The 25616-nt window shown below is 54.9% G+C and overlaps 4 protein-coding genes across 4 annotated transcripts; 3 read left to right on the forward strand and 1 right to left on the reverse strand.

Annotated features, from left to right (window-relative positions):
- Positions 1–4617: 4617 nt before the first annotated feature.
- On the forward strand, positions 4618–8331 carry SPBR_01234 (uncharacterized protein; the record flags this gene model as incomplete). Its single annotated transcript, XM_040759545.1, has 2 exons — positions 4618–4799; positions 4881–8331. 2 exons carry the CDS (start codon positions 4618–4620, stop codon positions 8329–8331), a joined length of 3633 nt encoding a protein of 1210 aa, XP_040619759.1.
- A 730-nt stretch (positions 8332–9061) lies between these two features.
- On the forward strand, positions 9062–10159 carry SPBR_01850 (ribokinase; the record flags this gene model as incomplete). Its single annotated transcript, XM_040760160.1, has 1 exon — positions 9062–10159. The coding sequence occupies one exon, from the start codon at positions 9062–9064 to the stop codon at positions 10157–10159; it is 1098 nt and encodes a 365-aa protein (XP_040619760.1).
- A 314-nt stretch (positions 10160–10473) lies between these two features.
- Positions 10474–11385, reverse strand: SPBR_01939 (uncharacterized protein; the record flags this gene model as incomplete). Its single annotated transcript, XM_040760249.1, has 1 exon — positions 10474–11385. The coding sequence occupies one exon, from the start codon at positions 11383–11385 to the stop codon at positions 10474–10476; it is 912 nt and encodes a 303-aa protein (XP_040619761.1).
- A 5417-nt stretch (positions 11386–16802) lies between these two features.
- Positions 16803–21375, forward strand: SPBR_01210 (N-methyltransferase; the record flags this gene model as incomplete). Its single annotated transcript, XM_040759521.1, has 10 exons — positions 16803–17069; positions 17513–17631; positions 17716–18069; positions 18152–18165; positions 18240–18261; positions 18372–18661; positions 19726–20293; positions 20354–20429; positions 20491–21242; positions 21309–21375. 10 exons carry the CDS (start codon positions 16803–16805, stop codon positions 21373–21375), a joined length of 2529 nt encoding a protein of 842 aa, XP_040619762.1.
- Between the last annotated feature and the right edge of the window lie 4241 nt (positions 21376–25616).

A 25616-nucleotide genomic window follows, 5' to 3' on the forward strand; every position in this document is an offset into this window, starting at 1 on the left:
CAGATCAACCTCCATGACGGCCGCCATGTGGTGCGACGCGTCCATTTCATTGGACGAGAGGCCGAAAGCTAGATTCGCTGGGCGATGAACGACAGAGAGCATGGCGGGAGGCGATAAAAGACAACGGGGCAAGCAATAAAATAACAGAAGAGAAAAAGAATGGCCCAGAAAATACAAGTAGACGGGGTGCCCACTATCTATATTTCGTTCGAGATGTTGCAAACGACGACGAAACAAAAAGGTGTAAACTCTCTCCTCTTTATTTTCGACCAGGAACACTCGTCGTTCCCTGTTCGTTCTTGGCGGCTGTCTCCTTTCGTTTGGATCCAAAAGGATTAAGGGCAGCTGGGCGTTTTGCTGAAAGGGCTAGACCCGGCCAGTCCAAACCAGACGCTTTGCAGGATGAGAGGGGGGAGTGGTTTAGGGGGTGATTGGATTGGCGAGGCGTGTTGGAGAGGGGGTCTGAAGAGCCTTGTTTCTCGGCAGGGAAGACGACTTGAACGCAATGCGGCGCTTGTGTAAAAACGGACAGACGGGACACTCAACACGACCAACAAGGAAAAGTCGACAGACCTCCGCAACAGCCAGAGAAGCTCAGACGGGCCCGCGTGGCCAGGATCGTTGGAAGATGGAGGCGTCAACGAGAAACAGTCGAGGGACGAAGCGACAGGGGAACGAGGGAACTAGTGGCCGCAGTTGGCAGCCGACTGCATGTTTCGTGAATTAGAAAGGGAGGAAGGGAAGAGGGGAAGAGGGAGGAACTGGGAATGTCGACAAAGGGATGGGAGAAGGCTGGCGAGGAGACGATGCTGGAGATGATTCAAGAAAAGATGGCAAAGGCGGAGGAGAACAAAGACTTGGGAAAGGGACGAGCAACGACGATATATGGCATTGGGAACGGGATTTTGAAGAAGGAACGACTTGAAGGAGCGAGATTGCGCAAGTTGCACCTTCCGTCAATCAGAAGTGAAGATCAAAACGGGCAACTACGACGTGGAACGGGCAAGGACAGGGGAACACACAAGATATCCGGCCGCTTGGGACTTGGAAGGCGCGATGGTATGATATGCACTCAGGTTGGATTAGGCGGAAGGAACGACCACCCTCCCACACACACACAAAGGTCGCCAGGATGGGTCGGTGGTTGTCAGTCGTTTCTCGTCCAGCTGTTGCCTCTTCCCCCCATCATCACTCTCGAGCGTGTATCGACATAGACAAAACACGACGAGTACACAGACAAGTTGCTCCAGAGAACAAAGCTGGGGAAACGCACACGTAACGGCCTGCCTCGAAAACAAAACAAGACATGACGGCGACAGGATCCAACAAAAAATCGAAATACAAGGGCCCAGCAAAAACACTGTAAAAGATTCCATCCCCCCATACGAAAGCGCAGAGAAGAAACGCCGGAAAACATGCTACAACAAGGTCCAACCCTTGTCTGTTCCGCTATTTTGCAACGGAACTGTTGTGTAAGATGGTGTCCCTTTCGTGCCTCCCTTGCATACAAAGTAGCTCAAAAAGTAAAAAAAAGGAAAGGTAGTTGATAGCGTCAACAAGTGGAGCACAGAAAGATACAGGAAAGGCTGCAGAACGCTGCAAATAGAGGCACCGCGACGAGTCAACCACGTTGGGGCACACGCAGACAAGCAGTTTGGCGACGCTAGCCAGAAGGACGACCCGCACGGCCTACCAACCCCAGTCTAGGGTCCAATAACGCACGGAGCTATCCAATACTTGGGTGGACTAGGGTGCCGAAAGCGTGGTTTTATTTTGGGGCGACGATGATTTTGGGCACATTGCTCTGGGCAAAGAGGAGGAAGCACTTCGGGTGGTGGTGTGGAGAAGACTGTCAACAAACGAGCTCTGCAGACAGCAGCGAGTGCTAATGGAGATGGCAACGCCGCATGGTGCATGAGCAGAATTTTTCTGGTGTGGGGGAAGTGAACTGAAGTCCAAGGCCACAGAAGATGCAGATGGTGAGGAATGTAGCCAAGAGAGCCCGAGATACGAGTCTCATTTTCCATCACAATGGCATCGTGAGATATGGGCGCTGGATAAGTGGCCTGTCTCGCCGCTTTCTGCGTCGTTTTTTGTGGCAACTTTTGAGTTGGCCGTATCCTGTCTCGTTGCTTCTCAAGTGGTGCGGCAGTGCGAACAGGGACTGAGAAGGTAGAGGACCATTAGCTGGTGTATACGGAATACTCAGTACGACATAATTCTAGGGTTCCAGGGTGGCTTCGTCTCTTCTGCCAATGAGCGCTTGAAATGAGTGAGAAGCTGATGGTCTGGTGGTTGGCTGTCTTGGCGATGTGACGCTGCGAATTGCGACAGATTTCCCTTTTTTTTTTTTTTTTTACCCAGGTCAGTTGGCGCACAAGCTGATATCGTAGACAAATGCCTCGAATCCAGTCATCGTCTCACGGCCAAGACAACTTGAGCTCGTGTATCGTTCCGAGCTGTACCGGTTCTTGATAGATATATACACAGTATGTCGAATTCGCCCGGCGATGGCCGGTTTGCTGGGGCCCGCCAGGTACGGACCGCGAATGAGGTTTCGTTGCTTTCCGTTCATTCTTCTTTTCTCCTGTTGTCTCTCATTCTCCTCTCGGGTCTCTTTTTCTACATGTCTGTGGGTGTGAGGCCGGTCCCATAACCCATGAGCCCGAATCGTCTCATGCCATACTTTGCGACGCATCAGAACAAGGACAGAAAGGAATTGAAGACATGGAAACCGAGACATCAAGACAAAAATCCTCCGGCACATCGACAGCCAAAGAATGACTGGAAAGGATGGCTGTACAGACCGACGACATGCTCCACTCGCGATGCGCCGCACTGAACCCGTTGCCCTCACCGCCGGTCGAATGGGCCCGATGGGGATCCTCACCGTCGACGGGTGCTGGCCTCGCCTGGTCTACCGAGCTGTTTCGGGAATGGCCTTGTTGCGTTGACGCCGGTCAAATGCGCGGCGATACAGATGTTCACGCATGCCACATAACGGCTGCATCCTCTGTGCAGAGTGTTGTAACTCCATCCTTATCCGGAAAGTGCGCTTGCACAGCTGTCCCATTGGCATGCATCTCACGTGCGACCCGAGCGGAACCGTCGCGGGAAGGCGCGGCCGGCAACGGATCAACAGAGGTGCCTTGGCCATCAGTTTATGCATCAAAAACATACGTCCTCAGAAATGCATCTACCCGAGCGGAGTTCTATTTCTTCCGATCCGTCCGTCCTTGACAGGTTCGAGTCCTACCACCGACTGATCCGTCGCCTACGGAGTATGACAACATAAGATACTTGATCTCGTATTTCTGTGTTTCAGCTGCGATGTCCGCAGACATCTTCCTGTTGCAGAACGGAATCCGCCTTACTCCGTGGGGTGATCGCGTGCCCGTTTTCTGATTGGCTGGCTGTCTTAAGGCAGACTTCCTCACGCCTGAGGCTACCGCTACCGCCTCCCACTCTGCCACCGCTCTGCCACCCAGTCCTCACCATTCGCACCGCCTCCCCCTGCCGTCCAGTTGCTTTGGCTCGCCAAATCCGGCCAGTCTCATTCTTTCGAACGCCCATTCCCAGGCTGTCCATGCTCGGCAACCCATTGGCCTCCTGAGAGATCCCGGCAGTGCCCAGTGAACCAGACAAACTGACCCGACAGGGCTCAGAGAGGCAGCCAATAATACTTACCGTGCTGACATTGCCTGCTTTCCCCGACGCTGTGCAAAGCTCCTGCCGTCAACAGTGTTCTGTTCTGACTTGCTGGCCGCTATTCAGCCAATGACAATTGGGAGAAAACACTGACGCCCCTCTTTTTTCCTCCTCTCCCTCGCACTTTCCCCCAACTGATCCACCACGCGAAAGTCCTACGAAGTCCTGATCCAGAAACGGCTTTGCGCCTGGTTTGTGCACCGTTCCCGCCGTGACTCCATCGTCCTTTCCTTTGTTTCTGCCTCGTTTCCCTCCTTCCCCCCGTAGCGACCGCGTTTCGGACGTTCAATGTGTCTGTTTCCCTCGTAGGACAATCCGACAACTCGAGCCATTCTAGGCCCTGTCGTGGACACAGCACGTCTTTTTCTCCGGGCTTCGCCTGCACCATTCTTCTCTTTGTTGTCCTGCCCTCGTCTACTTCCCCCAGTCATCTCGTCTCGTTCATTGCCACATCTTGTTAGTGCCCACGAGACGGTTTTCGACAAATGCAATGAGACGAGGATTGACCAGTGGCAGATAACAAACGACAACGGAAGGCACGACTTGGCTCTTTCCTAGCATTTGGCCAATACAAAGACTGTTCCTGCCAAAAGAAGAAGGAAGGAAACGTTATCACTTAATCGCATCATCACCGCCTCTTCCTCCCTTAACGCTTCATCTCTTATCCATCCCTCCCTTCTCGACATATCGCCACAACCATCTCCGTAGCATCTCTTGACATCCCTTTTCGCCACCTCAGGACTTGCCTCCCCCTGGTTTCGGCCATCTCTGCCCGCTAACGGCCGTTTGTACCTCGACGGCGCCGGATAGCCACCCCCCAACGGAAACGCCCGCCGCCGAACCCCTTATCGATCCCCCTTCGCTCCCGACCTCGATATCGGCCCACGCGACAGGCCCCCGACCGCCGCGATGTCGACCGTCATGGAGCCAAAGAAGTTCGCTTCTTTCATGAAAGAAGATGGGCTCTCGCTCTTTGGCTCGCGCCCACAGTCTCCCGCTCTCAGCGGTCGCTTCGGCCTGCGTCGGAGCTCATACTCCAGTCGGTCCTCCATGTCCTCGGATAGGCTGGACACGCCCACCATGTCCTGCGTGTGAGTGCCCGGGCGATCTCTCGTCTGCCATTGCTACCGGTCGACCGTCTTGCCTGGCCGCCGTTTCTAACTCCCGTACAGGACCAGGGCCACCTCCAAAGAAGACTGCGCGACCCAGCGCTTTATCGTGTGGGCCGCCGTCCGCCGCAATGCGTGCGACCGTATGACGGAAGGCGAGCGCCTCGAGTGCCCGCTGCTGCGCTGCACACAGCGCTTCCAGGACCACGAGTCTATGCTGCGCCATCTCATCACGTGCGACCGTCTGGAATACTGCGAATACTGGTGCTACGAACACATGCGCATCGAGCGTTTCGACGACAGCCGGTGTAAGAAGTGCCTCGGCCACCCGTCGAAACGCCGCAAGATGCTGTCCATGGCCAAGAGCTTCTTCACGTCGCTCGGCCATAATAAGGGCAAGGCTGTCGTGGACCAGGGCGGCGTTGACGCGGGGCTCTCGCCCGCGCCCTCTTTTGCGTCGGCCAGCATGCCGTGCTCGTCCGTGTCGCCCATCTCGCCGGACAGCCTCGACTTTAGCAGCGGCTATCTGAGTCGGAGCGGCAGCAATGGCAGCAGCAGCAGCAGCAGCAGCAGCGCCCGCTTTAGCGGCACCAGCCGGAGCAACAGCAACCGGTCCAGCGACAGCCGCAGCAACAGCTACGGCCGGCCTGGCGGTGCGGATGCGTCCAGCTGCTCCTCGTCATCGGCGTCGCCCTTCTCCGGGATGGGCTTCCAGCCACCACCTCGATACGAGGACATCAACACCCGGATCCATGCCGGAGTGCACGCCGAGCTGCCATCGACCGAGATTGTCGAGATTGACTCGCGGGAACTCACCGAGATGCCCAAGCAGTCAGCCTTCCCTTCGGCTGCGCGCACACGGCCGTCTGCAGTGAACATGACGACGCAGCCGGACTTTGTGCCGGATATCACATTGTCCACACCGGCGCTTCAGGCCATTCCTTTGATAGCACCGACCGTGTCACCGACACCCCCGCCAGCCTGCCCTACCCCTCCAGCGGCAATGAGCGCCGTCTCTCCGACCGCGGGCCAGGCCTCCATCGACCCGATGAACCTGTTTTTGCCCTCCGAGTTGGACTCGACCACCATTTCGCAGACCAACTTCATGGACTGGGAGCCGGTTGCCTCCTCTTCGAATGGCATGACAATGCCTGGTGCGCTTGACGGAGTTGACGTCCAGTCTTTCATGGATTTCCAGAGCAGCGATGCCACGCTGTACACCTCGTCAAGCGAGGCCATCCTGGAGCGTCCTTCGCTTCAGCTGGACATGCAGGCGGGTCTGCAGATGGCACCCCCGCCGCTGCCGCCTACCCGGCCGCAGCGCCCCACGAGCACGGCGCCGGCGCCGCGCAGCAAGAACCTGTCGCCCAGCTCATCGGTCCGCTCGACGACGAGCACGACCAGCACCACGAGCACAACGAGCATGGGCAGTCTGATGAGCGACGTGAGCGATGCCAGCTTTATGAGCAACGCCACCTCTATCATCTCGCCTGTGTCCGACTGCAGCCATGGCGCTGCCACCAACCCGTGGTCGACGTCCACGTCCACTGGTGACCTGACGACGTCGGCTTCGCCGGCCGACGAATTCTCCAACTTCTTTGAGACCGACTTCTTTGCAGCTGCGGAATCTGGCCTGTCCACTGACCTGTCCAAGCCGTTCGAGTCGTGCTACGTTCCCGATATGGCTGGCGACTTCACCGATGTGTTTGACAGCCTTGCCAACGACGCCCTGCTCTTTCCGCTCGACACGGCCATTATGGGTTCTATAGAAGAGCAAAAGCTGCCCATGCCGTTGCCGTTGCCACCACCGGCCCCAGGAGCAGAGACTTCAGCCATACCTGCCAAAGACGACGTTGTTGACAACCGTACAAATACTGCTACCCACGACGACGCCGATCCCCTCTTCCTCGACGCTCAAGACATGGCTGCCTCTGCACAGGACTTGCTGTTGACGCATGTGATGACGTCTCTGGCCAAGCTTCGCGATATCGACTGCTCCAAGAACACGCTTGCTCTTCTCTTCCAGAACGCCTCGCCTCGCCTCATCATGGACACTGGTATCCAGGCCTTGCAGACCGCCATCGCGACGGGAAGCGAGACAATGACACCGTTCAACACTCTGTGCTTCCTCCACCTGATCTATGCCTTTTCACTTGTGACGTACGAGTCGGAGGCCGCGTTGCGGTCCAGTGCCCTCTTCAACCAGTCCCTCGAGTACTCCCGCCATTTCAGCGCCGTGGACCGTGAAAACTACCTGGAAATCGTCTCCTTGATCTGGCAGCCGGTCGAGATGACTGCTGCTGTCCTGTCTGAACGCATTCGCCGTTTCCGCAAACACGCTGCCAACCGTGCCGTTTCGTCGCTCTCGCTGGACGGTGCAGTGGCCAATGCCGCCCGCGCCTTCTTGGACGACCTGGAAATCTCGACCGTGTTTGTGCCGCTTTCGACTGCGTCTGATTTGATCAAGGCCTCGCCCATCTACTCGCTCCACTTTGGTCCCTACAGAAACAACAACATCCGCAACTCGCCCGCTCTGTCGTCGCACGCCCGCACCGTCATTGACTCGCTCCGTCGCAACTTCCTCCATGTCGCCGGCTTGAACACTCGCCTCGATGCGATTGCACGCCTGCTGGACGATGGTCACGCTTCTCAGAACGCGGGCCGTACCGGCAATGGTCTTGTTGACAGTGTCCGGTGGTTCGAAATCAAGCTCCTGCATGCCGGCAAGGCCTCTCTGGGCACGTCTGTGCTGTTCTTTGACCAGTTTGTGCGCCAGACGCGGTCGCTGTGTGATCCCATGTACGCGGCCCACGACACACCGCTGCGGCCCATGTACCACGTTGCCAGCATCGCCCTCCTCCGCACGATCTTCGACACGTCCAAGAACGTGCATCTGTCGCAGGGCATGAAGGTCGTGTCATCCGTGCTGGACGATTCGCTTCTGTCGGACAACCTGCTCTCGAGCGTCGTGACCGACACGACGACGGGCAAGGAACTTGCGGCCCACGTGCTGCCTCCTGCCGACGAGACCGTGGACCTGTCTCAGGCGGATCTGCTGTCCATGGACGAGACCCTGATGCCGGCTGCGGTGGATGACGAGTCGGCTGCTGCTGCTGCTGCTGCTGCTGATGGCGACGCGGCGCCGGCTGAAGACAGCGACGCCGCAACCAAGGCGGCAAAGGTCGAGGTCGAGGCGGACGACTGCTGCGAGCTGTGTGGTTACCGGCCCAAGGGCGACCCCAAGTGGTTCCGCGGGTCGATGGCCAAGCACCGGCTCACCAAGCACTCGGCCGAGGTGATTTACAAGTGCCCGTTCCCCAACTGCACGAGCCAGTACCGCAACCGCCCGGACAACCTGCGGCAACACCAGCTGGAGAAGAACCACTTTGTCGAGGGCGACGAGGTGGTGGCCAAGAAGCCGCGCAAGCATAACCGTCCGGCGTCGTCGGCACAGGCCGGCAAAAACGGCGATGCGTCGACACGCCCGGCCAAGAAGAGAAAGGCATCGAATTGAATGGCCTCTCTTTGTGAAATACGAGACAGAACTGTCTGTCACACTCTCCTTTGCTCTCGCACTCTCTCACTCTCTGACTCTCCTTTTTGCACTATTTTCCTATATTCTCGTTTTAAACGACCCTGATGTGATACCACTTTGTTCTACATATTCTATTATTTCCTAATTCTTTTAAAACTTCTATGGTTTGGCGTTTGGGGTTCTGGGTTCAAGTGGTCAAGATACGATCTCGAAAGACCTTTTTAGAGCTTGGGTCTGTTTTTATAGGCAACAGAGAGCCACGGCAGGTTTGCTGGTTTTGGATTTATGGGGAACCGTCCTCCAGGAGCTTAGATACAGAAAGAGCCCAAAAGAAATTCCAATGTTCGGTGGGTGCATGCACTCACTGGAACCATTCCAACGAGACTACTGTCGTATACTTGCAAACTTTGTAAACCTAACAAAAAGAGAGGAGACACGCGACTTGTTTTTATATTGGGGCGAGCCAAGACTTCTTCGCTTTAGTGTTGTGTTCAGGCCATTTGTGGCCCATGTTGAGCCACTTGCCCCGCTAACGCTCACTGACAGCAGACCGTTTTAGCGAGTGCCAACATCTTCTCCAAAGAGACTGGGAACAGGATCTTCAAGAAAACACACACAACACCAAGACAAACCTGCAACACGCCCGAACCATTCACACAAATGACAAATTAGTGTCCTTTACACGACATTACGTACCTACCCTCACACAATGGCCTCCTCAGCGACGGCCAGCGATGGCCTGCCGCGCATCACTGTCCTCGGCTCGCTCAACATGGACCTTGTCTCGTACGTCTCGCACCACCCCGAGCCCGGCGAGACCATGACCTCCAACGGCTTTGCCGTGTCACCCGGCGGCAAGGGCGCCAACCAGGCCATTGCATGCGCCAAGTTGTCGCGCACGCGGGCACCGGCGGCCGCCGGCGGCCAGGCGCCCTTGTCGACCTCAGCGGCCACGGCGGCCACGGCACACGTGAGCATGGTGGGCGCGGTGGGCGACGACGCGCATGGCACGGCGCTGCGGTCGAACCTGGCGGCGCACGGCGTGGACGTGTCGGGCGTGCAGGTGGTCCAGGCGGGGGGCGTGCCGTCGGGCGTGGCGGTGATTGTGGTGGACGAGCCGACGGGGCAGAACCGCATCATCGTCTCGCCGGGGGCCAACTACCAGATTGACGACAAGGCGGGGACGCAGTCGCTGGTGCCGGCGGGCACGCAGCTGCTGATTCTGCAGCTGGAGATCCCGCTGGAGCAGGTCCTGCGGGCGCTGCGCGAGGCGCGGGCGGCGGGCATCCCGGTGCTCCTGAACCCGGCACCGGCACCGGCGACCGAGGAGGCGCGGTCGCAGCTGGAGGCGGCGTTTGCGGTGACGGTGGGACATCTGGGCAAGGGTCAGGGCCTGGCGCACCTCGTCCTGAACGAGACGGAGACGGCAGCGCTGGTGCCGGCGCTGACGGTGGCCGATCTGGACACGGAGGCCGGTCTGGCGCGGGCGGCGGCCTACTTTTTAGCACTGGGCGTGGAGAATGTGGTGATGACGCTGGGTGGCCGTGGCGTATACTATGCATCGGCGGCGTCGGCCAACGGCGCGGGCCAGCTGCTGCCGCCGGAGAAGGTGGCCCGCGTGGTGGACACGACGGGCGCGGGCGACACGTTTGCTGGCCAGTATGCCCTGGAGGCTGTGTACGCGACGGCGGCCGGCAAGGCGTTTGACTGCGCGGCGGCGGTGCACAAGTCCAACCGGGCAGCCGCCAAGACGGTGCAGCGCAAGGGCGCACAGGACTCAATCCCGTGGCGGGACGAGGTTGAGTAGAGCAGGTAGAGCGTGGGCCATCCCAAACTTGTATTTGAATATGAAATTCGAGGTACATTTCAAGCCGAAATCATTCCCCCCCACACCACACAAAACAGGCAGCTCGCTTCAGAGCAAACTCTGCCCGGAAAAGAATAACAAAAACGTTGACAAAAGAGCTTCACTGGAGGAGATAGTCTTCCACTCGTCCACTTGTCCACTCGCCAAACAACAGCGCGCACGACCGCAAACCCGCTCAGAAACCCACGCTCACGAAACTCGGACCAAATCACTTTTGTAGTATTCATCACAATTGGCGGCCTCTCAGAGAGCATCTAAGGGTTGACGTACTCGGGGCGAATCTGGGTGTAACCATTAGAATACTTGACGGGCAGCTTGTCAATGTCCACGTCGTACAGAACACGCGTGTTGATAGGGCACGAGTTGACAATGCGCTTGCGCCAGGCAGCGCTCGTCTCGGTCTGCGCATCGGGTGGCAGCTTGGCAATCTCTTCGTCCGACAGGTTTGTGGGCGGGTTGGACAAGGAGACGCCGCAGATTTTGCAGAAGCTCTTCTTGTTGATGAACTTGCCGAACGTGTAAAACTTGAGGTTGTTGTCCGGGTCATGGAACGAGACCTGGTCGGCCGTGGGGTAGAACCAGCGGTAGCCGTTGCGCTGGCAGATGCTGCAGTCGCATTCGACGACGCGGTCGCCGTGCTTCTCGCGGTCCAGCGTCTCGTCCAGCGGCTGCGAGCGCAAGGCCACGCGCACGGCGCCGCAGTGGCAGCTGCCATGGTAGATGCGCGGCGTGGCGGAGCCATCGCCCTGGGGCGCGCCCGTGGGCTCGGTGCCGGTAAACGGGAAAGGCTCAAACTTGGGATCCAGGGCGGCGCCGTCAAAGGCGGTCTTCTCGAGGGCCCAGACGTCGACCGGGCCCTGGAAGCAGCGCGCGTTCAAGCCCTTGCCCATGGTGCTGTCGCTGGGCACAATCATGAGGGGCGAGCCGCAGTCGCCGCAGAATTTGTGATTGAACGCCTTCTTGCCAAAGGTATACGACTCGAGGTCGTCGATGCTGCCCTTGACAATGTTGATGTCGCTGTCCTTGGGCGGGAAGACAAAGACATAGCCCTTGCGACGGCAGATGCTGCAGTTGCAGACTAACCCTTTGGAAAGAGGCTCCGGCAGCGTCACCTCGTAGACAAACTTGCCACAGTGGCAGTTGGCACGGTACGTCGTCTCGGTCATTTTGAATCGTGTTCTTTGGGCGATCAAGGGGTAAACGCCAGCCAGAAAAAAAAACCTGAAACGAAACGAAAACGAAACGAAACAAAACGAAACCTGGAGACAAAGTGTCGTGGAGAAGTGTGAGACCACGGCAACGTTGGCTGTCAAAGCAATTGGCAGCTGAGGCTGGAGAGGGAGAGTCGCGGAGGAGGAGGGGGGGCTAGAGATTGGGTGACTTCGAATCCTGAAAGGAGGGGAACAGGACGGAGAATTGATGCCGAGTCAGTCTAGCTTGATTTCAAACTCGAGGTGTGTGTTGATTGTCTTCTAGTCGGCGGTGGCGATTGACGAGGAGATGGATGCAATATATAACCAGCCGAGCAAGGCAGCCATACGACAGTCGTTGCTCGTTCGGAGGGCGCAATCTGACAAATTCCGATTGCCCAGTGCATTTTTTAAACCAATCGTCCCTGTCCCGTTTCTGTCGCTTTGTGTTCCCTCGCCGACTGCGAGCACAAAACGATACTGATAAGATCGGCTGGACAGGTGGCCCGCTTAGCAACTGTTGGGCTTGCCAGGGGCGGGCAACGGGTGGCAGCCAATGCGAATTGGCAGCCAGCAAACCGTTGAATTGCCGCTAAGGCGAGGTGTCGGTACGATAAAAATGCCAGGGGGCTTTGCTTGACGTTGTTGGGAGGTTCACTTGATGACATATCCCAATCGATGAGGTGGTGATTTGGCTACGACATTTGTTGTTCTGCCATGCAGGAAGAAAGGGGGGGAAAGTTCCCCCGCTGCAACTGTCTCTGCGGAGCCCAACGCATTGTGTCCTAGGTCGTAGCTTCTTGTTTCGGCTGCGGCTGTGACCTGCTTGGCACCAACGCGGTCGTACCTTCTGTCACCGGGAAACAGGCTGACACAGCCTCGGTGCCTGTTGCCGCTTCCAGTTCCCTGATTCACGTCAGCACCCCTCCTTCCCGTACTGTCGTTAATTCGTGTTCCCCTCTTGCCTAGCCAGCACACCTTCCCCGCCTTTTGTCACTCAACGCGCCCTTTGCAAGACACGCGAATAACACGTAATCAGGTGACTCACGTGTGCAGTTCAAGTGCTTTTGGTGCAGCAGCGCACGGTGGCTGTTCGCTCACGCTGGCTGGCTGTGAATTTTCTTCCAAGCCACTTCAGAGCTCCAACTTCATGCAACGGGAAATTTCGCCTTGCCATACCTCTGTTAGCGAACCTCCCCGACAGCTCTCGCCTGGTCTCATTTTCTCCTTTTTTGGGGGATGTCGGCCTGATTCTCCTTTTTTCATAGCTTTTGCAAGGCTGTTCACATTAAGTTGCTTGCAGCCTTCTCGTTTTCTCGTTTGGCTTCCTCTTCTTTGACTCTCCTTCCGAGTCAACAACTCGATAACCCAACGCCTTGGCCGGCTTGATTACGATTTCTCGAGTCTTCGAGATTTCCACAGGACGCTTGTGTTGGGCGTTGGGGTTTGTTGAGGGGACAGAAAAAAGCCCAGTAAATGGCACGCTCACTGAGTAGAGTGAATACGCGATCGTTCAGCTCGAAGCCAGTCTTGTCAAGGGCAACATGATCCAAAAGCTGTTGAGCTGCTCATTAGTTCGCTTCAGACCGGGCATGTCAACGAGCTTAACAACGTCGCGGCATATAATTACGTGCCCTGAAAACAAACCAAGGGTCTCCAGTCTTCCTTTTTGCCCTTTTTTGTTGTTCCATTTCGTTCTTCAATGCTCTCCTTGCAAGACATTTCCTTGTTCCTCAAACTTTTCTTCACTTTTGCTCACCTTGACTCCTCATTTGTCTCCTTCTCCGTCTCGTCAGTTGTCGGCCCGTTCTTGTCTCGCCCTTGTTGCCGCTTCAACGCCGGTTTATTTGCGTGTGGGGGTTCGTCTGTCGTCCCTGGCTGGGGAGGGGCCCTGCGACAACTGCGGATGGCGAGGCCGACCTGACCGTCAACAAAAGACGGCAAGAGACGAATGTAGACACAAACACTATCACTACGGAGCAGATTCGAGAAGCAAAACTAACAGTCGGTGTATCTGCTCACCTGGTTGCTTGTTTTCTGTCTTGCTGGCAGGTGTAGTTGTTGTCTGTTTTTGGTTGATACTCGGCCTCTCTTATTCAGAGCTAACGAACTGGAGAAGGCCCGTCGTGCTCCGCTCCATGCGTTGTATTCTCCCACAGGCCCTTTTTTGGCCTTGTGAGGATATCATGTGCCCTGGATCTGACGTTTCTCAAATTCGGCTTTTCCTGCTCTCCGGTCCTCTTTTTCTATTTAAATTTTGCAGTGCGCATCCCACGCCCAGAAAACGCCGCTTGCGTTTGCCCACTTTGGCCCCCGACCCCCAAGCAAATCACAGGCAATACCATTATCTAACTTGAATGCAGAGAGAAGAGGGGGCCTGTGGGAAGCAAAACAGGGCTTCAAACGAGTTTACAAAGCTCACACGCAATGGAAGCTGTAGGGAGAAACTGGACGACAGACAATCTGACCAAACCTCAAGAAGTGAAACAACCGAGGCAACAGACAGCGAGCTGGGATATACAAAACATATGTGTTGAGCATCGGGCAAGAGTGAGTCTAACATCCACCAGTTACTTTTGCATCTGCTCTGGCATTTGCATCCTGCAGGGCAGAACAGGGAACAGCAGAGAAGAAGAACAAAGTCCTGCAGGATGCGTCGACCTCTGTTGCACCTGCACCTGCACCTGCACCCCACAGCTGGCTGCATTGTATTGTGTACGTCGTGGAGGTACGAGAGGGAGGGAGTGTGGCTTTAGAGGGTGTGTAGACCGTTTTTGTTGTCTTTGGACAAGGCCGCCTCCGTTTTGTCACAGCCGCGTTTGCCTCGTTGAAACTTACTCGTTTTGTGTTCCAGGCTCCAGGCTATCCACTGTCGACGTTGGATACGTCGACCGCCGTTGCCGTGGAGCATCGGGCGAAGGGCGAAGCTCGGTTGGGAAGTCGAGATTCCTCACGGCAAGGCTGCAGGGTTTCTTTTCTCGTTTAATAAGCAAGTATATGACATGCCCCGCGGACGAAATACGGCAACCTAGGAGCTCCGCCGTTTCTTGTCGCTCGGGATAAACTTGACGGCTTAACGCACAGCGAACCGAGTTGCCAATCTGAGAAAACGGTGCTCTGGCAGGTCCGAGACTAAAAGCTAGTTTGCCCCGGACGGCTGATGTGGCTTGGCAGCCGTTTGTTGTTTGGGTGCTCTTTGACTTTGTCTTGTGGTCTTCTACAAGGAAGGCCAGTGGAAGTGAGACGAAAATCTCACGGTCGGTGACGTATCGATGTCTAGATACGACTTAGCGGGTGTAGGTCGCTGGAGCCAGGCTGCCAGGGGCCTTCAGGCGCTTCAGAAGCTTCAGCAGGGGAAACAGCGCATCGGAGGATGGTGGCGGGCAGCTGGAGCGAAGTTGGAAGGCACCCGGAAAGGCAGGCACAACCCCACCTCGAGGTGCAGGGGGTCTCCACCACGTTTTCACTTCTTTTGGGTCTGCGCCTTCCATGGGAATCTGTATTACAATATCAGATTACTCGGACAATCAACGTCAACGATGCGGATCGTGGAAGAAATAAAGTAGTCGCGGCAACGAGGCAAGCCGCATGGGCGAATGAGGAGAGAGAGGCTGCAGTGTCACGACCTGCATTTTTACACGTAATGCATTCGACATTCGATGGAACGGTCCCCCCTTGTTCCCGGCTTCTTTTTCGCTCGAGTTTGCATCTCTCCCGCCCAGAGCGGCTTATTCAACAGAGCAAACCGTGAGAACTCAAACTGCGAGTATCGTATATCGAGAGACGGTGGCGTACAATATCTCGTGGCATGGGAAGAGCATGGGAAGAGCTGGATGTGAGTAAATAGGAATGCTTTCGTAAGGCGATGGAAAGCTGGAAAGAATATGCGTCCGGTGAACTTCCCTTTTCGGCTATAGTGATGATTCGGGCCACCTTGCCCTCCAAACCCATCGTACCTACCCTGAGAATGCTTCTATCCTTCCCTTCGGATCCTTCCTTTCTCGGTCGTCGATGGATACAACCGGCCGCAGGCTGTACTTTACGACCTTGGCTGCCCCGTCGCTCTTGCCGTCAATGGCATGCTTACGGATCAGAAGACACATGAGAGAGCCGTCAACTGTAAGACAAGATGTGGTGCGTTGTATACTTTTCACGAGCTCCCCTCGTGAAACGCATAGCTCATGCAATGTACCGAGTCGAGAGGCCGTGCAAACACGACAAGTGCCAAGCAAAGGAGAGCAGAGACCAGCCGGCCACCGGAGCCATTGAATGCTCCGTCAATGTCCAGATTGACATCCCCCAAGTCGCTCCTTCCCTGTCTGAGACCACCGAACGATCCGCGGAACATGCAGCCAGAGCTTGGAGCTTGGAGCTTGTCGGAGCTAGTGCATGACTCTCCTGTTATGCTTTGTCACCGGGGGTGTGAAAGGGAAAGAACGAACAAGGGCTTTGGCAAAAGACGGGGGACAAAGAAAGAACGATGCACGCAATCGATAAAACTGGCAACGGAGATCGACTCGCAAAACAGACAAAGATCTGCCGCCAAGTATTGTCCCCATTTGCTCCTTTAACTTTCTCGACTGTTACCTCTCCCCTCCTCTGCACCTACTATCCCCTCCCCCCAAGTCTATGGATGCAAGCCGAAGTGACCTGCATACTACTAGCGACGCATTACGAGAAAAAGCCACCTTGAGACAGGTTGCCCTGAAGCCCAGAGTAGCGTCCGTTTCTTTTGTTATGCTGACGTATACTTACTTACAGACACGGATGTCAATATACACCTGCCAGGGCTTAAGTGCCTCACTGGTCCTTGGTATACATCATTTTGGGGGAGCTTACCCCAGCAACTCTGCATTTCCGCCACCCCATGCACAGGTATTAGTGAAGCTGCACACCATTTATTCAGCATTGGCGTAGCTTCCAACCGTTCAGCCACCTGTATGCAAAAGAGGACTGAACGCCAAAGATTCGCAGACTACAGACCCACGGCATATGCCTCCGTTATCCGTCCGTTTCTTTCGGTCTTTGATCCGTTTTGACATGGAGGCATGTACCCCGGCCGGCCGCTTACCACTACAACAAATAGCCTGTCTCTAGCTACGTACATATTGGTTTTTAATCCTGCACTTGTATTTAGTCTCGTCTACTTGTATTTTGTACCTTTTCTTGAGCTGTCCTTCTAGAAACAAGCAAACATCTTTTATATGTTCCTTGCTTCCAACCTGACTCTCATCTTCGTCTCTCTGAATTCTATATAAAGACAAACGCCCAGGACACGTCCCTGGTCCAGTTGGATTTTGCTGCCTCTCAGGTGCCCATCTATCTGCATAACTCTACCTTTCTTGACGTTCCGTGCCCTCTCCATCATCACACGGACCCCTGAAAGACATACAATGTCTCCTTCGGCAGAGCTTCTAGAGCCGCACGGCGGTGCTGCCAGCACCACGCAAAAGACGGCTCCGGCGAAGACGATGGCGACATCGACCACTGCCGATTCCAAGCCGGCCGGCGCCAGCCACAACATTATCGACATCCGCCAGGCTTCCGTCGAGATGAATCTCCGCGACGAGATCGTCTCCCAGTTCTGCGCCAAGAACGGCCCACGTACAATGCCAACCCTGCTTCTCTATGATGAAGCCGGCCTTCAGCTGTTTGAAGACGTACGTTGTCCTTTCACGTCCTCCATCCTCGTTGGGTCTCTGCTTTCCTCTTTTGCTCTTGAATCGAGACCTCTTGCTTGCGCCCCCGTATTTGGGGAGCATTTTTTTCGGGATACCTTTCACGGCCCTGCAGCCACGGCTTGGCTGTCGTCTTTCCGTACCCCAGGAAATGGCAGGCACCAGTGCAGCCGTGCCAATGAGCATGCCCTGCGATCCTGTTCGGTGCAGTGTTGCGGCTGAGCTTGCTCTCGTCCCCCGTCACACCCTCCTTTCCGGCCACTTTTGCTGCCTTGCTCGATTAGCCAATAGGGCATACCGGCTGCCCAGCATTCCGTGTCCCTGCTGCTCTTACTTGCTCCCTGTATCTGCTTGTTTGTGGCAGTTTTTTTATTTTTTTGTTTTATTTTTTTATTTTTTTCGGTCCCCCGTCTGACACTGCTTAGATCACGTACCTCGAGGAGTACTACTTGACCAACAATGAAATCAACGTGCTCACGGCCGCGGCTGCTGAGATTGCAGAGCTCATTCCCCAGGACTCTATGATTATTGAGCTTGGCAGCGGGTTAGTTCTCCCTTCTCCCCTTCTCCCATTCTTTATTCCCTTTTTTGTTTGACGCTTTGCTAATTCTTTCCCCGTTTCTTGTAGCAATCTCCGTAAGATCAACTTGCTCCTCCAAGCTCTCGAAACGTCTGGCAAGCGCGTCGAGTACTACGCCCTCGACCTCTCTCTGCAGGAGCTCCAGCGCACACTCTCCCAGCTGCCGCGCTATGAATATGTCCGCTGCTTCGGCCTGCTTGGCACCTACGACGACGGCCGGGAGTGGCTCAAAACGCCCGCCATCCTGCATCGCCAAAAGTACATCGTGACTCTGGGCTCGAGCATCGGTAACTTCCACCGCGACGACGCCGCTGATTTCTTGCGCGGCTTCTCTGACGTCCTGCATCCGGGCGACTCGATCCTGGTCGGCCTTGACGGCTGCGTCGACGCCGACAAGGTGTAGTAAGTTACTTCTTTTTTTTTTTTTTTTTTTTTTTTTTTTGGTTATTCGAATTTCTACATGCAGTTACTGACAATTGTGCAGCCACGCTTACAACGGTAATTGCGTCCCTCGCGGCTTCCCTACATTGTTCCTGCCATGTATGGAAATACTGACATTGTGACCGAACCAGACAAGGAAGGACTCACACATAGGTATGCTCTTGCCTTTTATGTCTTCCTCAGCTCCCCCCTGTTTACGTCTTTTTTCTCCCCCCCTTTTCTCGTCCTCTTTGTTTTCAACTTACCACTAACCTCACAATCAGATTCGTCCTCAACGGCCTCATCAATGCCAACCGCATCCTAGGCAAGGACGTATTCCAGCTGGATGATTGGCGCGTCATCGGCGAATATGTGCACGACATTGACGGCGGCCGGCACCAGGCCTTTTACGCCCCGGTTCGGGACGTTGAGGTTCTCGGCGAGCGCATCCAACCGCACGAGCGCGTTCAGGTTGAACAGAGCGTCAAGTACTCGCCGGCCGAGGCCAACTACCTCTGGCGCTCCGCCGGCCTGACCGAGACCTACAAATGGCAGAATGACAGCAAGGAGCACGGTACGTACAGGCTTATAAAAGATGAAGCTATTTTCTTTCTCTTTTTGCCATTGCTTGGTTTTTGTGTTCCCTGACGTCCCTCTCTGGTCCTCTCTCCCGACTGCTTTACGAGACACACAAATTCTGTGCCACAATCTCACTCGGCTACTCGAGATCCCACTTACACCGTTTCCTCTCTTCCGTCGGCTCTGCCTATCCTATGCACAAACCTCCCACACCGTTTCTGCAGCACCCCACGCTATCGCTTTCGCCATCCCTCGTTCAGCAGCCGCCCCCTCTTCCCCGGCTGGCCGTGTGACTTGGGATTTCAGTGGATCCCATGCAGAATAATAACCAGAAGCGACACTTTACACCACTTTGACATACTTTGTCCTCTGTACACAAGTTCCTACTCATGATGCAACCCTTTCCTTCACCACTTTTTGTCTCGTGATATTTCGGGATTCTCTCTTGTCATCTTGCGGGGGTTGCAACGCACCTTCTTGTTTTTCCCCATTTCAGTAGCAGCCTCACTTCATGTGTGGTGGCGTTTTTGTGACCTCTTCTTATGAAGTGGAGTATTTTTGTCCTTCCACTCGAACTTATGCACCAGTTCTGTTTTTGTTGGCCAACATTTTCCGCCTTACTTTTTTCCATGACTCCGGGGATTGTTCAAATTACCTGATGGCGGCCATCGCTACAACGCTGGCCGATGCTAGCCTTGCCAGCTGGTGTTAGTTGCCCGGCATTTGGCTCAACCAAGCTCGACATCCAGAGCAGCGATGGGAAGAGCCGGCCAGCCTTCCATATTTCCGCGCTTCGAGCTTCTTTTTATAATACTGTCATCATTTGCCTTGCGCAACCTTTGCAATACAGCTCATCTCCATACCACCGGTCAATACTAATGTTGATTTCTTTGTCTTTACCTCCAGGACTCCACCTCCTCACAAAACCAAAGATGCCTTTCAGCCTACTCCCCTCCGTCTACGCAAAGTCGATCCTCCCGTCGGTAAAAGACTGGGAGGCTGTTTGGGAGACTTGGGACACTGTGACTCTCAAGATGCTTCCCAACGACGAGCTCCTAGATAAGCCGATCAAGCTAAGAAATGCTTGTATCTTTTATCTGGGTCACATTCCGACCTTCCTCGACATCCAGCTGTGCAAGACGACGGGCGAAGCCGCGACCGAACCCGCCTACTACGCTCGCATCTTTGAGCGTGGTATCGATCCGGATGTCGACAACCCGGAACTCTGCCACGACCATTCAGAAATCCCTGACGAGTGGCCTGCGCTCAATGAGATCCTGGGCTACCAGAAGCGGGTCCGCGAACGGATCCGGGCATTTTATGCAACCAACGTCGGCAGTACACCCCAGACGGAAAGCCACGCACCGGTAACCCGGCCTGTGGCCCAGGCCATTTGGGTCGGGTTTGAGCACGAGCTCATGCACCTTGAGACACTGCTCTACATGATGCTGCAGAGCGATAAGACCCTCCCTCCACCGAACGTGCCGAAGCCGGACTTTGCGAAGCTGGCTGCCAAGGCGCGGGCGGCCCGTGTCGAGAACCAGTGGTTCGATATTCCTGCTCAAGACCTGGTGATCGGCATTGACGATCCCGACAATGGGACCGACCTGACGCGCAACTTTGGATGGTACGTATGGCGAAGAAAGAATGACTCGATGCGCAGCACAAAATATTAATGTGGCGGCAGGGACAACGAGAAGCCAGCCCGTGCGGTGCACGTTCATGCTTTCCAGGCTCAGGGGCGGCCAATCACCAACGAAGAGGTAAGAGTGAAATATCAATAAACTAGCGATATGCATCGACGGGCTCTAATAGAAACTCTAGTACGCGCTTTACATGTACAACAACTCCGTCGACAAGAATCCTGTTTCGTGGTCCGATGTTACCGAGCGCACGGAGGGTCACGCCAATGGACTATCGAATGGGGTTTCACACGGGCATGCAAATGGCCATACGACTAACGGGCACGCCAATGGTGACTCCAAGACGCTTCCCTCGTCGTTCTTGAAGGGTAAAATGGTGCGCACAGTGTACGGCCTCGTGCCCCTTGAGTACGCGCTGGACTGGCCCGTGTTTGCCTCATACGACGAGCTCAAGGGTTGCGCATCGTGGATGGGTGGCCGCATCCCGACATTCGAAGAAGCACGCAGCATCTACCAGCACGTGGACCTTTCACGGCAGAAGCAGAGCGCCGACAAGAAGCTCGGCAAGACGCTTCCAGCAGTCAACGGCCATTTGTCCAACGACGGCGTGGAAGAGACGCCCCCGGCGGCCGCGGACGTGGCCGGCAGCTCGGCCGGGCAGGGCGACAACTTGTTTGTTGACCTGGACGGTGCCAATGTAGGCTTTCAGCACTGGCACCCCGTGGCCGTGACGGCGCACGGCAACCGGCTGGCGGGTCAGGCCGAGATGGGCGGCGTGTGGGAGTGGACGAGTTCGCCGCTGCGGCGTCATGACGGTTTCGAGCCAATGCGGCTGTACCCCGGGTACACGGCGGACTTTTTCGACGAGAAGCACAACATTGTCCTGGGCGGATCCTGGGCTACGCACCCGCGCATCTCGGGCCGCAAGTCTTTGTAAGTCTCTCTTCGCACTATCTCTTGCTGTTCTCTTTTGCCGAGCCACTGCTAACAGAACCGCAGCGTCAACTGGTACCAGCGCAACTACCAGTACGCCTGGGTCGGTGCCCGGCTCGTCCGCGATATCTAGCAACATTAGGTTGGCTGGCAAAGGCAAGAAGGCATACTATATGAGTTTGGATTTTTGTTCACCGGAAAGGAGTGCAAATTAGCAAGTAGTGTATGCGGACACAGGCTGAATTTGTAACTGCCTTCCATGCCATTCCTTTATGGATGTTTCTGTATCGCTCTGTTTTGTTTTTGACTTCGAAGTCCGATTTTGGCAAACTCCTCTCTTTAATTGCAGAATGAAACCTGTGCAGTGCAATTGCTGCTTTTCTATTCAAACATATGTAGTCCTATCGTGAACTATTAATAGAGTAGGAATGGGAGCCGTGCGACTGCGTCCACAAGTGTTGTCGTCCGCCGACAATACACCAATGAGTCCGACCATCATTTAACCAACGCCGAGGCCGGCGATCCCGGTTGTCGACAACAACATGCAGCGAGAATTCAATTTACTTGGTATGCGACTTGGAACTATTTCCCTTCTTTACTTCAAACGTCGAGAACATACCAAGTTGTGACAAATGTCCTGCATCTATATTTATACGAGTGCAGCTGCGACAAGAGTGCTGCCGCCACCCGTCGGGGGCCGTTTTACAGTTTCTGTCTACAAATATAGGATCAGTAAAGAAGACAAGGTAAGTGCAAAAGGCGCAACGGTTCCTTGATGCATAACCACCTGCATCCTGCTGTGGCTCCCTCTGATGCACCTTGAACATCAACAGAGGATGTCGGTCGATAGTAGCTACGGCACAATGTCTCCTGAATGCGCATCTCGTGGTATGAACACAGCAGATGTGCTGCATTGCTGTGCTCTCTTTCGTTGAGTTCCTCTTGCTGTTTCACACTCATACAACCTAATCTAAATCCAAAAAGCACTTGAAGCCCGTTGCCCGTGACACAAAAAGCACGAAACCAGCATCGCAATGGAAGACAGCAGTGCATATACTGCAGCGCCTGTGGAACGTGAAGCTGTACAGTTGCTACGGCGTCGGGAACATCTCATTTACACCGTACTCCTTGGGGGCGCTGCCTGTCCCCTTACCGTATGCAGGTGAAAAGGGGATGCATCGCAGGTTGATTCCTATCACGGAGGCTATGGCACGATGCCCAGAGGCACGATGCCTATACAAGACTGCCCCCTTTTTCGTATTCATAGTCAATCGCTTCCTTTCGCGTAACGTGCGCGCGTCTATTTTTCAGCTCGACATGCACTCAATTTAACAATGGAGAGTACAAGTTTGCTGGCATCTACTTTGGGCCTGCCGCCATGCCGTTTTGGCTCTTTGCTCGTCCCAACATGAAAAAAGCTTCATTCGGGACGAGGTCCCCTGTCGTATCTGTGTCGAACACGTCGTCGTGTGGGTTCTTGCTAGATGGAGCTCGTTTTTCTTTTCTTTTCTTTTCTTTTTCTCTAGCCTGCCTTTTTCTTTGCCGAACATGCACGATTCACCGTACCTTTGCGCTGGCAGGACAGGGCCGCGTGCAGGTCTCTTGTCACGATCGGCATTTTGGTCCAGCCGCGCCCCATTTCCGACGACACCTCACGTCTTGGTTCTCGGCGTCGGCATCTCGTTGGCGACAGATGGCAGATTGCTCATCCTCTTTGGCATTTTTCACGTCTTGATGGCATGTTCGTGTACATCGTTTGTTTTGCGAAGCTGCTGCCATGTTCCTTTGATACCGGGCCACTGTTTCGTGCAGGGCGTCATGTCAATCTCCGTCCGTTTACGACGTACTGATCCTGTCGCACAAAGATCAAATCCACGTGTCGTCTGTTTGGCACGCAACAAAGCGTCTTGCGACGAGTGTCTCCAGGCCTCTTCCATGTCCGAATATCCAGGGCAGGTGCAGGGTGTTCTGTCGCAGGATGGCAACGTCAAGGCCAATCGTTCTTTCCCCTACACCATATGAGACGTCCTCCCGCGCCTTCCTTGCAGGTTGCATTTGCATTTCATCGTCCGGGGAAGGAGCACCCCGGCGATGCAGACGACAACCGCCTGTTTTACAGTCATTTGGATCAGGTAGTCTGGTAGTCTATTTATGGTAGAAACATCGTTTCGAGTACACTCCCATGTGCGTATGACGCTGGACCACGACATCACATACGACGTATAAATAGCCTCCACCTACGAGGGTCGCGAGCCTGTCCCTGTCCCAGCTTGGCCTTTGGAGCAAAAACGTTCGCTCGGAGAAGTGCAGCTGATCGCTCGAGTCCCAAAAAAAAAAAAAAAAAAAAAAAAAAAAAAAAGAAAGTAATGCCAGTCGTTCCCGGCAAGTTATCGCGCGTCGTCAGCCGTGGCCAGACGTTCCCGATTCTTCGTCTCGTCGTTCGTTTTCTTTGTCTCCAGGGTCTCTGGGTTTCACAATCCTAATCAGCAACCATTTACTCGGGCGCCACCAGTATCGGAAACAGACCTACGTCCACTGCCGGAGCCCCGAGAGAAACTCACGGTCCCACGTCAGAAAGAAGACAGCTACATAGTAGATACACGTAGGTTGCAGCCGTCGCTGGGCGATAATTGGGGCCGGCAACATTGGCCGTACGCCCGGGGGCATACTCCATTTGAGATTTGCTGTGATCTAGACTCTAGACCTTGTTTGCATTCGCTGACTGTAGCTGCAGCTTTTGGTAGTGGCGTTGGAGTGGAGTCGGAATCCCAACGATGCCGAACAAAAAGTTGGCAAAGCGCAACGGCAGCGGGCGAGAGGGATGACTGTTGGGAAGAGGGAGCGTGAGCGATATGCAACGTATGCAGTGCTGAGAGTGCGAGAGTGCGAGAGTGCCTGGGTGCCCGAGTCCGTATGCAATTAATTGTACTTGCACTCAGGACGTTTGATGTGCCTTTATACACCGTACGTCATACAAGCGCAACACTTGGCGGTGGTTGTCGATGGACAAATCAGAATCAACACCGGAGCGGAGAGGCAGACGATTAGAAACCCGGCAAGTGAGCTGGGGAGACATCACTCTCAGTGCAGGAGTTCAGGTAGGTTCAGGTTCCAGGGAGTCGGTGCAGATTCCAGGTTTCAGGATATCCAGGCAGCCAGGCTTCAAATAATCAGTTGGCGGTCTGTTCGTGTCCAGACTCTCAGAACAGTAAAAAACAGGTAAAACTTGACGATCAGGAAGGAAGGAAGGGAAATGGAAGGAGGCATCGACAGGGGTTAGTTTAGAGAAGCAGCTGTAGCGTGCAGCCCAGCAGCCTTTCAAACCTTGAGCCTTTGTTCGACAGGTTTGTATCCTGGCATAGCAGGTTTTCTCATCGACAGTCTACGATGTACGGCTGACTCACAACCAGTTCTCGACAAGGCTGGTCCCGCCTGCAAGCACGAGCGGAGCAAACAAGCCACTTCTCTGCTGTGCGACCTCCTTGTTGCAGTATCTCGGAAAGGAAGAAAACGGCCCAGAGGCAGCCTCCTCGGATATGTGGGCTGTCATGGAGGGGGCGAGGTCCTTGAATATTTATTTCTATATTGGTTCATTGGACAATGCTACTAGGGTGCCAAGTTGGCTGACTGGCTGGCTCTGCGTCGTTTCGGTTTCTCTTCTTTCTGTTTCGTTGTGTGCGGGGGTCGTGCCAAAAAGTACCGTTGACGTTTCGATATTGCAGTTCTGGCTCGCCAAAGCAAAGCAGCACGGCCAATATACGAAATATACCAACCGACGCAAGGGGTAAACATGTTGCCCAGTTTGGTAAAGGCAAAATGGAAGAAAGTGAAGTGCGGCGCAGGTACGCGGCAGTTGTACCACTTTTGGCGACAAAAATTGAAGAACCAAGAGGACAAAACGAAAAAGAAAGCGGAGACACACTGGCGATCGTTTCCGATCATTCGAGAAGACTTGGAAACCTCTGTGTCTCCGTAGCCTGCTTGGTGTTTGCGGCTCCGTTGCTTCTCAGTTGCTTCTCGTTTCTTTGTTCTCGTTTTCATCCCGCTCTACCTCTTTTTCGACATCTCGTTCTCCGCATATCTCGTCCCGTCCTGCAAATTACGACATATGCAAGCACTGTAACAAAGGTGAACCCCTGTGCCCACATTTTGGCTGGTGGCGATGACTGACGGCCACTTTTGTCGTTACTCTTCCAGTGGGGCTGACGGCCCACTCGATCGCAAACGAAGACAAGCGAAAGGCGAGCATCGGGGCAAGGTCACTTTCCGATCCCGGTCAAGGATGCCTCGGATGCTCTCAACATGGCACTTGAGGCCCTGAGCCCGTGGCGGCCAGACCAGGGATCCAGCATCGCGAGAGGCCCACTGAGAACG

The sequence above is a fragment of the Sporothrix brasiliensis genome, assembly GCF_000820605.1.
Source record: "Sporothrix brasiliensis 5110 chromosome Unknown Cont18, whole genome shotgun sequence".
NCBI classification, from domain to species: Eukaryota; Fungi; Ascomycota; class Sordariomycetes; order Ophiostomatales; family Ophiostomataceae; genus Sporothrix; species Sporothrix brasiliensis.